The sequence below is a fragment of the Mustela nigripes genome, chromosome 10 (assembly GCF_022355385.1).
Source record: "Mustela nigripes isolate SB6536 chromosome 10, MUSNIG.SB6536, whole genome shotgun sequence".
Classification (NCBI taxonomy): Eukaryota; Metazoa; Chordata; class Mammalia; order Carnivora; family Mustelidae; genus Mustela; species Mustela nigripes.
Window position 1 is genome coordinate 38878961 of NC_081566.1, and position 15518 is coordinate 38894478.

The 15518-nt window shown below is 56.7% G+C and overlaps 1 protein-coding gene across 4 annotated transcripts in view; it reads right to left on the minus strand.

The window, feature by feature from the left end:
- Window positions 1-15518, minus strand: part of KIF21B (kinesin family member 21B) — a 48082-nt gene that overhangs the window by 22570 nt on the left and 9994 nt on the right. For all 4 annotated transcript variants that reach the window (XR_009406648.1, XR_009406647.1, XM_059413072.1 and 1 more), the window contains exons 2-15: window positions 11740-11962; window positions 11234-11416; window positions 9023-9172; window positions 8805-8939; window positions 8231-8398; window positions 7783-7898; window positions 7100-7295; window positions 5616-5805; window positions 4630-4693; window positions 4296-4514; window positions 3898-3979; window positions 3342-3459; window positions 2387-2578; window positions 253-452 (exon numbers count right to left, since the gene is read on the minus strand). Coding sequence is in view for 2 of the 4 variants with exons in the window: in XM_059413072.1 (XP_059269055.1) it covers window positions 253-452; window positions 2387-2578; window positions 3342-3459; window positions 3898-3979; window positions 4296-4514; window positions 4630-4693; window positions 5616-5805; window positions 7100-7295; window positions 7783-7898; window positions 8231-8398; window positions 8805-8939; window positions 9023-9172; window positions 11234-11416; window positions 11740-11962 (2236 nt within the window). In the remaining 2 variants the exon portion in view is untranslated. The remainder of the gene's footprint in view (window positions 1-252; window positions 453-2386; window positions 2579-3341; window positions 3460-3897; window positions 3980-4295; window positions 4515-4629; window positions 4694-5615; window positions 5806-7099; window positions 7296-7782; window positions 7899-8230; window positions 8399-8804; window positions 8940-9022; window positions 9173-11233; window positions 11417-11739; window positions 11963-15518) is intronic.

The following is a 15518-nucleotide window of genomic DNA, read 5'->3' on the forward strand; positions in this document are numbered from 1 at the left end:
TTACTGTTATTATTAGACCCAGGGACCCCTACCGCCCCCCTGCCCCTCCCCCCGCCCCGCCCCAGCGAGAGGCCTCAACAGGTCCTCAGGCCGCCTGGCCGCAACTGTAGTGCACCTTCCTACCACGGGGGGCAGTGTTGAGCAGCACCCCTGGAGCTCCTCCCCTGCCCCTCTACTGGAGAGGCGGCTCCTCCTCGGGGAGGCGCAGGGCTCAGAGGACAGTGTCATCCTGGGCCATCCCTCATCGCCTACCTTGGCCTTCTTCATCTCGGCCACCTCGGCCTGCAACTTCTTCAGCTCCCTCTCATAGCGGGACTGGTTCTTGAGCAGCCGTGCGTGCTCCTTCTGCGCGGCCTGGAGCTTCTGCAGGTCCCGGTTCATCTCCCGCAGCCGCTTCTCGTAATCCGCCTTGATCTTGTTGGCCTTCTCCTCCGTGTAGCACTCCATGGTGCCTGAGAGCGGCAAGAGGCGGCTGTCAGTGCCACGCGTGCCCAGGTGTTCTCAGCTTCGAGATCAGGGAGTGTGTGGCAGGAGAGGGAGCCTGGGCGCTAGTCTCCCGGCAGGACCGTGAGCAGGTCGCACCCTTTGTGTGCCTGTTTCTTATTTACACAATGAGAGAATCAGGCTCCCCTTCCTGCTCTGACATTGTATTAGACTTTGAGAGGGGTGTTTTCATCTCAAGATCCACGAGCGCCCGGTCAACAGCTTCCTGCGAGGGTCCTGTGGGCCACCCCTGCTGGCTGGGTTGGGACCCATGACTTCAGGAAAGGGCCAGGCCAGCGGGAAGGAAAGAGCCGTAAGCAGATAGTGATACAGGCCAGAGCAGAAGGAATAGGCAGATTCTCTCCCTGACCTTTGCTATCTGAAATGCCAACAGGCGTTCCCCATGGAGATGTGTGGCAGACATCTCCGACTTAACAGGCACAAAACCAGACTCCCAAGCGCTGTCTCCGTCACCCCAGCAGGCTCCCCTGTCTCCGTAGATGTCACCACCACGCTTCCAGAAGCTCGTAGACTGGAGACATCCTTGGTCCTCTTACACCCTCCACCCAGTCAATCAACCAAACCTTTTCTCTCTACCTTCCAAATGGATCCAGAATGGGACCACTCCTCACCACCTCTGGCCTAAATCCTCTTTCACCAGGATCTTTTCTTTTCTTTTTTTTTTAACTTTTTCCCTAATCATTCACCAGGATCTCGGTTAACACTTTTCTAACTGCACTCACACCACCACTTGGATTCATCCTCCTACCGAGCGGCCAGGCCTCTCTCCCCCTCCCCCAGAGAAGAAAGCGATGTCCTTATAACGATGGGCATGACCTGGTCCTATAGTTTTTCCATTACCCCCCACCCCTTGCTCCTGTCCCCTTTCACTGTGTCCCAGCTGCCTGCCCCTGACCACTCCACCAACCTGCCAGGCACACTCCTGCGTCCTGGGCTCAGCATCTTCTCTGCCTGCAGTGCTCAGCCTGGGCTCCCTCGCCCTGAGCCTTCTCTCACGTCCTTTGGGTCTGCTCACATGTCACCTTCTCCGCAAGATGCTTTATAAGACATCACGCCACTCCCCGCCACACCTTGTCCCCTGTTCTCCCTCCCTGCTGTTTTTTTTTTTTTCAAGGCACGTCACAGACTCAGCTGATTTATCTTATTTATGTGTCTCTCTCCACCAGAGCGTCCCCGTCATGACACAAGGAGTTTGCTCTCCTCAGTGTCTCTAGCGCCTGGAATAAGGTCAGCTCTGTTAAGACCGAGTCGACAGGGACGCCTGGGTGGCTCAGTTGGTTGGGCAGCTGCCTTCGGCTCGGGTCATGATCCCGGCGTCCTGGGATCGAGTCCCATATCGGGCTCCTTGCTCAGCAGGGAGCCTGCTTCTCCCTCTGCCTCTGCCTGCCATTCTGTCTGCCTATGCTCGCTCTCTCTCCCCCCCTCTCTCTGATAAATAAATAAAATCTTAAAAGCAAAACAAAACAAAACAAAAAAGACCGAGTCGACAAATGCTTGCTGAGTCAGTGAATGAACAGTGATTGGATGAATGTACTAAAGAGCAAGTGTAAAGAAGATCGAATGGGACGAGTCAGTTTGTAGATGGTTTTAAAGGAGAATACTCAAGGTACTGAACATAGAAAAGCAGCGTGCAGCATCACACCTGTGTGCCTAGGGAAATAAAGGATTCTAATACTTAAGATGCTAATAATACTTAAGATGTAAAATGTAGCATAGAAGTGGGCTTGAACATAGACATTGTTGACAGTGGGTCAGAGGACTACAGTCTAAGGGTCAGAGGACCAGGGAGATCCCAAAGGTGCCAGCTGCCGGGGCTTGTGACAGCGGAGGGCCCTCAGGGGAAAGCGAGGGCCGGGGGAGGGTGGGGAGGAGGGGTCCTCACTGAGGTTTTGCAGCACACGGTCGCGCTCCAGCTGTGTGTCCCGGATCTTGTTCTGAAGCAGAATCAGCTTCTCCTCGTACTGGTGCTTCAGGGTCTGCAGCCGCCGCTGGCTGTTCTCCAGCTCATCGATCAGCTTCTGCTTGATCTCGATCTCACACGTCAGGTCGGCCAGGTCGGCCTGGAAGTTCACCTCTGTGGGGCAGAGACAGTCTCAATCCAGCACCCAGGGCTTAGGGTGGGAGCTGGGGCACTGGGGGCTTTCCGTCGGTCAGCCACAGCTGCCTGGCCAGTGACCGGAGGCTGGAGGCTATGGGAAGTCCCACGGTGGGTAAGGGCTGCCAGGTGGGGCGACACATGAGAAGACTGGCCTCAGGAACTGGAGGCTGGCCCAGGAGCTGGGAGGGGTTGTCTAGGCATCCCACCACCCCTGCTGTGCCCCAGAGGCCAATGTCTACTTGTCGTAGATGTTACGGGACCCAGCCTAGGGGGAGGAGGGCTGTGGGTCAGAAATGGTGGCAGGGCAGAAGGGACAGGGCAGGTACCCCCATTTAGAGGAGTGGGTTTCAGCAGCATTCAAGGCCCAGCTCTGCACCTGCCACACTGGGGAAAGTCACTAGACTTCTCTGGGATTGGGGGAGCTCCAAATACCTATGCACAGGGTTGTAGAGAGAACAGAAAACCCCAGGCCACGCGACCTATGACGAGCACTGCCGTCCGTATCACCACTGTTGTTGTTGGTGGTGGTGATGTAATGCCTGGGAGTCCCGGGCCCTGGACGTCCACATTCTTCGAGAACGCAAATAAGGCCTGACTCCAGCCAAGGGGCATGTGGCTCAGGGTCTTGTCACTGGAAGGTCTGAGCTGTTGCTCTGGGCCCAGTGCTGACTGACAGCCCACCCTGGGCACCTGCCCCGTGGCGTGTCACCTCCCCCTGCCCTGACCTGGGCACACGCACCCTTCTCATCAGGGTCCGAGTCCGAGTCCACCAGGCTCTCCTCGCTGCCCGAGTCCTCGTCTTCATCCTCACGGCCTTCCTCTTCCTCACAGCCACTCTCGTCTCGCTCTTCCTCCTCCTGGGCACCAAGCACCATTAGGGGCGGCCAGTGGGCCCTCCTCACTCAGGCTGGGCCTGGCCTCAGGGAGGCGAGCCCAGAAGCAGAGGGAGTCTGGGCAAGGCCTCAGGTGTGTCAAGAGGGTAGGGTACAGGGCAGTCAGGGCCCCTTGTGCCCACTCCCAGTCCCAAAAGAGTAACCGCCTGACTCCCCCGGAAGCCGGGGCAAAGCCGCTCTGGGAGAGCCGCCCTGCCAGCCTCAGCCATTTGGGATGAGGTGGGGGAACTGGGGGGTGGACATCACCACGACCACGACCACAAGTCAACCACACTGGAGGCAGACCTAAGTCCCTCCCCTGCCCTGCCAAGGTGGTCATGGCGCTCCCCCCACTTGGCAGGGACACGAGGTGGGGGTGGGGGAAGGTAAGCATGTGGGGGGGGGGCGGGGACAGTCCCTCACCTCCTCAGCCTCATTCTCGTCGGTCTCCTCACTGTTTTCCTGCTGGAGTTTTGCCCTCTTTTTGAAGGCCTCCTTCTCCGGACTGCCCAGGAGGGAAGGGCAGGCCAGGTTAGCTTCGCCCATGTGGCAGGGGGTGACAGGGAGGGCAGGAGGATGGGGCTGCGTTCCTGTTCTGCAGAGAATCTGGCTGCCCCAATCTAGAACTAACCCTGGGTAGGCTCCACCCCCCCTTCCCCTCGGGGGAAGGAGCAGCATTAGAGAAAGGTGGGCCACGGCTGCCCAAAAGGCTGAGCAAATGGGTTGAGCTCCCGAGTAGCCCCAGGGCAGCTCCTGGCTACAGGCAGGTGGGCAGCCAAGTCCCCAGAGAGCCCGCAGGGCCGCGGGCACACTCCGCTCACCTCTTTCTCCGCTGCCTGACCTCCTTCTTCTTGAGCCGTTCCAGGTCCTGCTTGGCCCGGCGGATCACCTCTGAGGCATCCTCCATGGAGCTGGCCGGGCTGCCCCCGAAGGCGGGAGCGCCTGGAGACGCGCCCAGGGAGTAGGGGCTCCGAGCGGAGGCCCGGGAGAGGCTGCGGCGCAGGGACTCATTCATGGCCTCGCTCTCCAGCAGCTTTGTCCTGCGTGGGGAGAGCCAGCAGTTGGGGCCAGCAGAGCTGGCACTGCCCGCACTGCCCGGGGCTCTGCCCGGCCCAGGCCCTCCTCCATGGCCCCCAGATAGGCCGGGGTGCTCACCGCAGCTCCTCGATTTCCCGGATGTAGTTCTGGATCAGGGCGCCAATAGCCTCGTTGCCATCACCTGGGGAGGGAAGACGGCAGAGGGCAATACAGAAGGTAAGGCACGCGAGGACCTGCGTCTTGGAACTGGTGGTCCTGTACCAGGGCCCCAATAGGGTAGCACACGTGGGCCTTTCCCCAAAAGGAATCTACATCGAAGAAGCACCTGTCGGCGGGACGGGTATACGCCAGCACTGCTGGACGAACAATCAAGCTCCGTCCAGGGAGGGCAGCTGTCAGACAGTGTTTGCCATCCTCTCTCGGGGAACACTGTGCAGTTTATGAGAATTAAGTAGATTTGTATGTTTTAAAGTGGAAAAATCTCCAAAGCGTAACGCTAAGTGAAAATGGGAAGTCACAGGGCAATACATATGGTCCCGTACACAGAAAAAGAAAGGGCAGTATATATTCACACACACCTATGTGCATAGGTACCTATGAATATATAGTCACACTCGGAGCAAAGGGACTGAGAAAGGTGTGGGAAGACATGCATGGAGCTTCTAAGTAGAGAGGACATGGAGTGGAGAGTTGAGCGAGAGGGGATTTCATCTTTATACACCCAAGCAAGGAAGATGTATTCATGTATTGCTTGTGGGCATAAAAAAAGGTTTAAAATCAGCTGGGGGGCACCTGGGGTGCTCAGTCAGTTAAGCATCCAACTCCTGATTTTGGCTCAGGTCATGATCTCAGGGTTGTGAGACTGAGCCCTGCATGGGCTCTGTGCTCAGTTCCTCTGCTGCTCCCCGCAACCCCTGGTGTCTCTCTCTCTCTCTCTCAAATAAATAAATCGTTTTAAAAAGTCAGTTGGAAAAAAAATTCATAAATGCATTGATCTGTGAATTGATTGGCTGGCCCAGCTTGCCTAATATCCTACGGTGGGTATGGGGAGAGGGGGTCCCAGCCCATTGGGTGTCCGAGCTGGGCTGGTGCACCCGACTCACCGGCCTTGGCCAGAAGCAGATTGGCTTCCTGGCTCATGAGATGAGTGACACGGTTGTTGATGGCATCGATGGCCTCCTGCATGGCCTTCACTCGCAGACGCAGTGCCCCATTCTCCTTCTGCAGCATGGCGTTCTCCCGGAACAGGTCACTGTAGCCCTCGGCACCGTCCTCCCCGATCACCCTCTTGCCCTGGGAAGAGGAGGGGCAGGGCAGGCAGGGAGCAGTCAGGGGCAAGAGCTTGCAGGGTGGGGAAGGGTTGATGATGTTCCTGGAAGCACCGCCAAACAGCCCCCCACTCAACCCCACGTCTCCTAAAACACAGCTCCTGTCTCCCAGGGCTCTTCCTGACAACCAGGAACTCCCAAATTCTATCACCAGCCATTCCAGCCACACACACCCCCAATCTTACCTTGACTTACCTTCCCACTGCCTACCTTCACATCACCATAAGTACTAACCCAAGGGCCAAAACCCTAAGAGGCCCTGGCAATTGGCATAAATGAGTCTGAGTACAAGACAACAGGGAGTGGTGGGGACTAGAGCTAACAGAGTCACAGACTCAGTCTCAAAGGGTCAGCAGAAGCATTGCGACAGGGTATAGCTCCTGCTCCTAACACATTCCCATACTGCCTTAATGCCCTAAGGACCTGGGCATTCACCAGGACAAGCACCTGGGACATGGGACTCTGGACCACCTGGCCACAGGGTTCCTTCCAACTGTGGTGACCCACAGTGTGCTACTCCAGCCAGCGTAGTACTATATATTGTTAGGTCTTCACATTTTTCAGGGAAAACTGAAATTCCTTGATTTTTAGAAAGGTAGGCAACTAAGTTGCATTCTTTTAAAACAAAGGACAAGCAAACCAAAACCTGTTCGTGTACCAGATTCATACCCTGGCGACCAGTAGCCATTGACTCCTGCCTAAGTCATATGGAATTAGACACTTCCCCAGAAGCACCTGTTTTTCCCATCTTTGTTTCCAGGCGCAGGGAGTGTTTGCATCCTAGAATTCCTGCCCCACTTGCTTTTGATGCTACCTCATTCATTTTTCAAGATCTATATAAAAGGCCCCTCCTTTGTGAGGTCTCCCCCTGACAGAGTGCCTGAGTGAAGGGGGCCAGCTCTCTCCTCTGCCCTGCCCCCAGACACACTAGACGGCTCATGTGGTCCCCATTGATTATTCTGATTCTGCACCCCAGCCTAGGAATCTCATATGGTCCAATGCAGCATATTCAGCGGACATGAAAACACCAGGCAGGGCATTTGTCCTCTGCATCAGAGCTAAGGAACAGCTGAGTGCCCTCCTTTCTCTTAGGGTGCTAAAACCTTGGGGGCTCTGACTGTGCTCAACTCACTCAGGTGAGCCCCCCATCATGGCCGACATACAGTCAATACGCAGGAAGCAGCGAATGGGAGGAGGGGAGGGCGAGGAAGGGGGTGCGCCGAAGAACTGGGGCCCACCGTGCCTGGGACCGTGCTCACCGCCTTATACTCCATCAGCTCCATCTGCAGGCGAGCAATCTCGGCCCGCAGGGCGCTGATCTGCTGGCTCGTCTTGTCCTGGTTCACCACCACCTTGTTCTTGATGTTGCGGGCCCGGTTGGCATACTTGAGTGTGTTGAGCGTCTCCATGAAGTCCCGGTCTGAGGGGCTCACACAGGCAATCATGATGGTCTGGCTGGAGGGGTGCGGTAGGAGAGTGAGGTGCGAGGGACTCAGCCCAGCCCCCAGAAGCATTGCTACAGGGTATAGCTCCTGCTCCCAACACATTCCCATACTGCCTTAATGCCCTAAGGACCTGGGCATTCACCAGGGCAAGCACCTGGGACATGGGACTCTGGACCACCTGGCCACAGGGTGACCCACAGTGAAGGCAGCCGGCAGTGTGATACATCCCTGCTGGTCACAGCTCTGTATTTTCTTAGTGGCTTCCATCCATTACTTCATTTGGGCTCTATCACTTCAAGACTATCTCTCCCTGCTGTGTAGACAGGGAAACTGAGTCTGACCATACTAGCCAAAGGTCATATGGCATCTCAAGGCTCCTGTCTCCCAAGCCCACAGCCTGCAGTAGGAAGGCCTCCTCTTCCACCAGGCCCTCATCAGGATTTTCCAGCAGGGTCCTGCCTCCCCTGTCCCTTCCCTGGATGTTGGCTGTAGGGTACCTGTTGCCCCCCAGCGAGTCCTGGAGGAGCCGAGTGAGCTTCGAGTCCCTGTATGGCACGTGCACCACCTTCTTGCTCTGGTCCCCCAAGGCGCTGATCACGTTGCCCAAGGCCAGCTGTGGGAGACAGACCCTGGCACTTGAGAGACACGCAGGGACAGGGGGAGTGGACACAGGACAGCCTGAGCCATCTTTACCTGCCTTGATGACCCAGCAGCCCTCAAGCTCCCTGATAGGGTTTATGTGCAGATGTGATCGTTTGAGAACTCAAGAGGTTGGGGGCAAGGGGAAGGACAGAGGACCAAATGCCTAATAATAGGGATATATGGGTGCGCTGGCTAGTAGCCAGCAAGAGGCATAGGGAGGACAAGGCAGCCGTGGGCCTGGAGGGTCTGGAAAGGGTCTGAGCTGTGCAGGCCGCTGGGGCTGGTGACCTGCAGAGTGCCTACCAGCCCGCAGTTGATGGAGATGCCCTCCTTGGCCCGCTCGCCGGTGGCCCCCGTCCGTTTCAGCCGCTCTGAGCCAGCCAGGTCCACAAAGTGAAACTTAGCAGTGAGCGTCTCATACTCACTGGTGGGAGCGGTGCCCTCTGGAAGCCCGGTCACCACCTGGTTCACCTGCAGCAGAAGTTGGCAGCTGATTTACTTGGCCCTCACCTGGCCTTGCAGCTCCTCGGCTCTCAGTCCTGGTCCCTCAGGAGTGCCATCTGGGGGGGATTCGGGGCTGGGAGGGCAGGCTGCCCCTCCCCTTCCCCGGCACGTGACAGCATCTGACAGTGTGCACAGTACTTGCACATGCCCGATTCTCATGCAAGCCTCACAACCATAGGGGTATGGTTATCCCATTGTACAGGTTGGGGGACTGAGGCTTAAGAAAAAAGAGAAAGAAAAATCCACAAGTGGCCAAAGCAAACCCCAACCCCTAATTTGCTAGCTTTGGATCCATGGCCCCCTCCTCTTCTGCCCCCCTCCGAGAAGCCCCCCCACCACTACACCAGCTCCCGAGCCCCCATGGATTCCTTACGGGGTCCGGCTGGGTGCACATGCGCATCTGGCACACATGGATAGTGAAGATGGCGTGTGAGCGCGAGCTCTGCACGTTCATCTGGGTGCTGGCCGTGGTGCGGGACAGGGCCCCCTGCTTTAGGCACTGGATCAGCTGCGGAAGGGGGCACAAGTGAGGGCATGAGCTGAGCCTTGGAGCCGGGCCCTGCCTGGCCTGGACTTCCGGTGGGTGCTCACCTCTTCCTGGGAGTTGATGAGGCGGGAAGTGACACCCGTGGTGTAGATGCCACCATTCCCATCCTCGTGAATCTTGATGTTGGACCTGCGGTGGCGGGCATCAGGGTCACGAGTGCTGTCAAACAGGTCAAGGATCTCCTCATTGTAGAGCTGTGCGGGGGCGAAAATGGCTGCTGGGTGCATGCGACACGTGGTGCAGGGCCTCCAAGGGGGCTTTCCCAGGTTTATAAACAGATGTGGAAACTGAGGCTCTGGGAAACGAACTTGCAGACCCTGGTCCCCTTGGAGGGCAGCTGGGTCCTGGGCTGAACTATATAGTGAGGTAATGCTTCCACTCCCTCCCCAAAGAACCAGCATTCAGCAGCTTTCGGTCTTGTCAGGGGACTAACGATCTAAAGGGACAAGGGGACTCAGGTCCTAGGTGCAGATGAGGAAGATAAGACCATAAATCAATCAGGCCGACTATTATGTTTGTTGCTAGGCTGGGGAAAGGGGTGGGGACATGGTTTCGGATGAGGGAGGGGACAAGCTGAGCGTGTTTCAATCCTGATGGTCCCTAGGGGTTGGAGGTGAGGACAATCTCCCAGTAGGGGAGCAATGTGGGCACTGAGAGCATTGCCACTGGGGACTGGTATCCCTGGGGAGAGTCTGGAGAGATCACCTGGATGGGGGGAGGTGGTGGCTTGGCCAGGAGTAGCCACCTTATTTCACATGGTCTCAGCCTTGGAGATTCCTGTGTGGAATCACCGGCAGGGACAGCTTCACCTGCTGAAGGGCTGGGATACTCCCCAGGCAGAGAGCAGAGGCTCGGAAGTGGGGAAAAGGGACAGGGCAGCTTGGTCAGCAGCCAGCAGAATCCTGTGGGGGAGGGGCGGGCTGCAGCCCTCCGACATCCGACATACGAGGCTTTGATGCCTCAAAGGGACAGAAATACTCCACCGGAAGGGGAAGGGGAAACGGAAGGGACTGGTGCAGATGTGGGTGCCATGGTGTCTGTCTGTCTGTTGAGACAGACGCACTGGCATCATTTAACCCCTTGTGATTCACCCTTCGGCATGAGTTTTCTAGGCACTGCCCTACTTTTTGGGGATCCCCATGGCAATAGGATAGAGAAAAGAAGAAAACAAAGGGATGGAAAAGCTTATAAAGATACACAGCAGTAGAAAACGTGCGCACACGCACACACACACACACACACACACATACACATAGGAAGTCACTTTATCAGAAGCAAAAGTCCAGGAGGACAAGGAAAAACTCTCCAGTCTGAAATACAGGGTCCCCTAAAGGGAAAGAAGCCACTCTTAGTGCCCAGGAAGGAGTCACAGTGGGGCAGTGGGCAGGGTGGGCCACGGAAGCCCTAAAGAGGGCTGGAGCCACACCTCTCCCTCTGAGGACAACTTGGGTACAGTCAGAGCTCAGGACAGTCCCATCCCCAGCAAATGGCCCAGAACCCAGGGAGTCACTGGGTTGGGATTTCAGATGCTGAGAACTGAAGCTACCTGGTTCGAGTGTCCTAAAGGAGGAGCCTGGTCAAGTCAGGCTTTCATGACAAGTAGCCAGGAAAACCTGCTTTCTTAGAGACCTTTTTGAGAGGCCCCGTGATAGGCCAAAGACTCCTCCCTCTACCCGCAAAGTCCCCAGATGTCAAAAGCCTGGCCTTGGCACAAAGACGTTCTCCCAGAGAGAGGCAGGACCAGTTGCCTTCTGGAGGACCTCCCTGCCCTGAGGTCAGAGAAGACTCCGAGGGTCCGTAAGAACCTCAGCCAGAAAGGGGTAGGGCAGGCTGTTCTGAGGCAAACTGGCCGAGGCCAGAGGATGGGCAGGAACCAGAGTTCTCACTGTGTGCCAGGCACGTGCTTCCGTGCCATTCTCATAACACCTGTAAGGAAAGAGATACTACAGCCATCATGCAGTGGCCTGAGGACAGACAGCTAATAAGTGTCAGAGCTGAGAGTCAGTCAGGGTTTGAAGAGATCTTGACGGTTCTCAGTAACTCAAGCCCCATCTAACACAGGAAGCCTCTGCAGAGTGTCCCACCCAGTGGTCTTCTAGCTCTTGCTTGGGTATTTCCAGCAGCAGGGTACTCAGCAGCTGGAGAAGTTGCCGGGGCTCTCCTAGGCTCATTCCACTGTCCTGAGGGTAAGCCCAAACTCCATGGTCTTGCTGTCCCCCAAATCTCCCTCCTGCCCCCACCACAAGGCCACATACCTCCAGGAACTGAGCGCTGACTTTGAACTCAGGCCCGGCCACACCCTGCTCCTGCGCCCGCCGCTTGCGCTCGGCAATGCCCCCAAAGAGGTGTGCTATGGCCCTTGGAATGATGCCTTGCTCCTCCTCCGATGTCACCGTGTCGAAGCCGGTGCCCATCGTGTATGTCTTCCCGGCCCCTGTCTGCATCGGCATGGATGGAAGGAGGGGGTCAGCACCCTCGGGGGGACCACCGGCAAGGGCGGGACCCCAGGTCAGGTGGACTTCCCTTACCATGTACCTCCCCTCCAAGGTCACCCACCCCTTCTGGTCCCAAAGCCACACCCTGGGGGAGTCTCCTCGGAGGGACAGCCTTCCTCCGATAACTAGCAGCGTGACACACGCTGGGACAACAGAAAGAACCGCACCACCATCTCAACAGGTCTGAAAGGGGACGGGGCGCTCTCTCCCACCAGCTGGGGAGACAAGGGTTGGAGGGGTCCCCTGTGGGAGCGGAGGCGGCTTACCTGCCCATAGGCCAGCACTGTGGCATTGTAGCCCTCGAAGCAGCCCTCGATGAGCTTGCTCACACAGGTCGAATAGATCTGTTCCTGCCAGGTGTCCAGGTCGAAGACAAAGTCATAGGTGAAGGCCTTGTCCTTCCCCAGAAGGACCTGGGGCTCCCCGGGGGTGACAGAGGTACAGATGTGACAGCCCTCAATCTTCTCCTTTGACAGCTGGGGCCGAATCCTGCCCGGCGAAGGGGAGAGCCCTGGGTCAGACCCGGCCAGCCGGGGACAGCTGCAGCCCTCCACCCTCACGCTGCCTGCCAAGCTTCCACGTCCCCAGGCCCCCTCCAGCCCCCACAAGCTGGAGAGAAGGAAGGAAGCTTAGGAGCCTCCCCAGAGGACAAAGGCAACTTTTGTAACAATACAATAATAATAAGAGCAAGACTAATATCTACTCCACCCAAACATTTACTGAGTTGCTAACATTTTTTCAAGTGCTCTACGTATAGGGGACCTGGGTTAAAAGTATTTTACGTAAACGAGTTCATGTCTTCTCCACTATAAATCTGTGAGGTACGTATTATTTGCCCAATTTTACAGATGAGAGAATGGAGGCTGACAGAGTTTAAGTGACTTGCCCAAGATTGTACCGGGGGGCCTGACAGAACCAACCCCCCGGTCTGACATCAGAGCGCCCCCCACACACCTGATTGAATGGAGAGCCCTAGAAATCAGTGTCCCAAAGATCAGGAAGAGAAGACAGCTTGCCTCTTTCTGGGAGGTAAGGCTCAACACCAGGGTGCGGACAGGAGGGATAAGCCTGGCTGCCCCCACCCCCCCAGTACTGAATTAAAGAGCAGACCACAGCTTCTGCCAAGGCCTACATCCAGCTGCGGAGCCCCCTGTAAGATGCCAGAGCCTGGCAGAACATTCTCAGGCACCAACTCTCGTTCCTCTCCAGGAGCCAAGGGGGCCAGACCAGGTCAAGCCAAAAGTCAGCTTAGAAGGGCGGGGACCCCAACAAGGGACACAAGGTCAGCCATGGGAGGGGTCCGACCCCAGCCCCCGGGGGGCTCCCTTACAAGAGGAAGGAAAGTGGCACCAGGGCTGAGTGGGAGCCGGCCATAGATAGGGCTATCTCCATCCAGCCACTTCTTCTCCCTCTTCTAAGCAGCCATTGCCATGACAAGGTCCCCATGGCAACCAAGCCTGAGCCAGTGAGCATGCGCTGTAGGGACAGGCAGAAAAGCACTTCCCAAATGCCTAAAGTAAAAGGGGAGGTGGGGGGGAGTACTAGGCGCTAATGCTCATGGGCTCACACAAGCCAGCCCTATCAGCCAGGCACTCACAATGAGCTGCTTGTCAGGCTCCCTTTCCCAAAGCCAACATTTACCAAGAGAAGAAAAGAGTGAGAGGGCCAGGCCAGCATGCATCCAGGGCCGAGGGGGACCTCGCCACAGAGCAAGGGCCACCAAGTCGCCATCCTGTCCCTGTCTGGGGCTGCCCCAGTCCCCAAGGCCCACTCAGAGCTTCAGGCCAGGAGAGGTGCTCCCCTCAGGCTGTTGCCTGCACTTTGCTGCGAGAGGGCCAAAGGGGACTGAAGAGGGGGTACGTCCCAGGGGAGCGTGGGGGGCGGGTAGTTGGCTACACCAGGCCAAGTCCACACCGTAGATGGTAGACTGGGTTTTCCTCGCAAGTGCTTTCCCTTAGGTGTCAACGGGTCCTCACAGGTCCATGGCTCTCTCTCATTGAGGCTGACAGGAATGGAGGGTCACCACCTTCATGCACGCTCTCCAGTTGTTCTGGATCAAGTTGAAATTAGAGCGAAGCCTCTCGGTGTCCCCTTGAACTGGTTTCTGACTGGAAAGGGAGCAGCTCATTCTTGCTCATTCTCTCTGGAACCCACAGACCAGAAACTTGACTCACCAGTAAGAGGTCTGGGCCAGCAGTTCTCCTACTTCGACCTCTAGTAGTGGCAACTGACACAAATTCGCACTCACTACATACCCGGGGGTGTCTAAGCACTGACATATACTGACTCTTGATCCTCAAGAGAACACCTGTGGTGGTGAATGCTACGATCCTGGTTTGTAGGGGAGGAAATGAGACAGTGCCCAGCCAGTCATAGATGGTAAGGGGCAGAGCGGGGCTTGAACAGCGTGTGCACGACCTCTCTGCTATTTCTATGCTACTGTGTCAGTAAGGGCAGGGCTCAGGGGGCCTGGGGGATAGAACGGCTCACAGACACAGGGAGACAGCAGGCAGCAACTCCAGAGGGGGCGTGGCCCTGCACACAAGGCGCCAGGTAGGAAGCTGGAGCTCTGGTCCTCAGAGCTGGCTCTACCCCCAGGCCTCCGGGACCCAGGACCAAATACTCACTGCCCAGGGCATCCAGGTGCTCCCAGGTGAACCAAGGGTCTGGCCAGGGAAAGCTCTGAGGAGCTTCCAGCATTGCTGGCCAGCACCAACTCCAGAAGACACCCTCCCTACCATGTGGGCTGCTTGTGATAGGATTTCTGGATCCAATTCAAATACCATTTAATTACCCCAGTCAGATGGCAATGCTGGTGATTGGAGGAAATCAAATCAAGATCCCTGGAGACAGTGGGAGCAGGGGAGGGGGAGCAGCAGCTCTGCCTGGCAGAGTCGGTCCGTGAGAGGGGCTGCTTCTCCTGCAACAGCCAGCCCCAAGAATAAGGGGGAGCCCACCTGCCGGGAGCAAGAGAGCGGGAGAAGAGTAGTCTGGGAAGGATGATGGAGAAGAGGGGCTCCAGAACTTTAGGGTCCGGGAATTGTGCAGTCAGTCAGGCATTCATCCCGGGGCCCTCATCCTGGGGCATGAGGCCCAACACATTTACAGCGAGGGTCCCCCACTACCCCATGCTGGCCCACGCAAAGCACCAGGGTGCTTACTCAGAGAGAAAGGTACCCACTAGGAAACCAAGGACATGGGCTCAGCTAAGAGTCACTAGTTCCCAAAGCAACTGACCTGGATGAGGGAGAGTGTTAGTCCCAGGAATGGGACTTGAATGAGTAACTGGAGGTTACTGGAGGTAGAAGAAAAATAGAATTAAGATTTTATGTGTGCTTTCCATGAGCTAGCTGGGCCAGGCACCTGCCATAGACTAACTCACTTAAGTGAGTTAAGTTAGCAGTGAGCTAGGGCTTTTGATGCCCATTTTTCAGAGAGGAAAGTTGAGGCTTGAAGTAGTTAAAGTCACACACACACAGTAAATACTGTGAAGATGGGCATCCATTCCTGGTCTGCCTATGAAACCTACAGGCTCTTCTGCTTCTCCAGCTACCTCCGGCCCAGGACACTCTTCATCCCCACATGGACAGATAAGCTTCCTCCCACAGAACCACCGCCAGAGCCAGGGAGGCACTCTGGAAGGAATCCTGCTCTATGTGCTCAGGGTTTGCCATCCAGCAGGGGCAGACAGTGTGCCCTGGGGCTCACTCCATCACACCCTGCCTGCCCAGCAGAGCATTCAAACCCACACTCCACAGGTAGGAGACCAGAGGGCTGGGAGATCAAGTCCGGGGTCCTGGACAAGCCTCTGCCCCCACCCTCTTCTTGTCGAGGAGCTGCTGCATCCTCCTAAGTCCTGGATGACCTGGATGATCTCTTCCCAGTTTTAACTTTCTAAGAATTCCATCACCTTCCCCTCCAGTAGCTTCCTCTCCTGGCCCCACCCTGGGTGAGGTCACTTCTGTGGGTTGCCCTCAAAGTAGCAGAGGCCTCAGCCAGCCCAACTGCATCCCAGATAAGGGGATACGGGGAAGGTGGCCACTTC